This window comes from Capsella rubella, unplaced genomic scaffold (genome assembly GCF_000375325.1).
Source record: "Capsella rubella cultivar Monte Gargano unplaced genomic scaffold, Caprub1_0 scaffold_7, whole genome shotgun sequence".
Classification (NCBI taxonomy): Eukaryota; Viridiplantae; Streptophyta; class Magnoliopsida; order Brassicales; family Brassicaceae; genus Capsella; species Capsella rubella.
This window is the reverse complement of record NW_006238917.1, coordinates 14,909,352-14,910,096: the sequence shown is the minus strand read 5'-3', so window position 1 is coordinate 14,910,096 and position 745 is coordinate 14,909,352. Positions and strand designations below refer to the sequence as shown.

The window sequence follows — 745 nt, the reverse complement described above, 5'->3', positions numbered from 1 at the left end:
AAACAAAAAAAAAAGAGAAAAAAAAAAAAAAAAAAAAAAAAAAGGGTTTAACACACTCCTGGTCCTGCACTCTCCAAAGGTTATTCCAGCTGCCTGTTCATGTTGGGTTTGGAAGCTTGAGTTAAAGGTATGCCAGAGTGAAAGACTAGCCACTGAACTCAGAGCTGATCTGTCAAAGATTCAGAAGGTTGTGGTAGCTTTTAGCTCTGTCCTGAACAAATGGTTGGCACAGAACACAGACGAGAGAGAGACTCAAGGTACATATTTTTGAATGATTTTATGTTAATACTTCCAAGTACTCATATGTTAATTATCATTCTGGGTCCCTAAAGCATGTTTATGAGTAAATTGAGTCTTGCTAAAAGAAAGTTATTTGAGCGTCTGTTTTGAGCTCAAGAATGTAAAAAAAAAAAAAAAAAAAAAAAAAAAAAAAAAAAAAAAATGGGTTGAAAATCGGATTTGAGGCTTGAATGATAAGTGTGCACTAATGGGTTTATTAAGTGTTTCAGGTTCGTGGGTTATTCAAGTTAATTCAAGTGAGGCCCATTTGTTCTTTAAGCCCATGATGTTGTGAAGTGTATTTAGGAGGGAAAAGCTAGGGCTACGACCTAGTCGTGGAAGTTGAAAAGTTTCAAGATTGATCATTGTTCTTTTCTCTCTCAAGTCCACGATTTCAAAACCCTAAGCCAAGTTTGATCAGAATCATGAGGTCCATCTTCAGTGGCATTCAGAAGCTCGTGTCGAG

The 745-nt window shown here is 36.4% G+C and overlaps 1 protein-coding gene across 1 annotated transcript in view; it reads left to right on the top strand.

Annotated features, from left to right (window-relative positions):
- The window catches only part of LOC111829467, a 6,798-nt gene that overhangs the window by 5,691 nt on the left and 362 nt on the right, over positions 1 to 745 (top strand). The window contains exon 10 of the mRNA XM_023778557.1: positions 116 to 257. Coding sequence (XP_023634325.1) covers positions 116 to 257 — 142 coding nt within the window. The remainder of the gene's footprint in view (positions 1 to 115; positions 258 to 745) is intronic.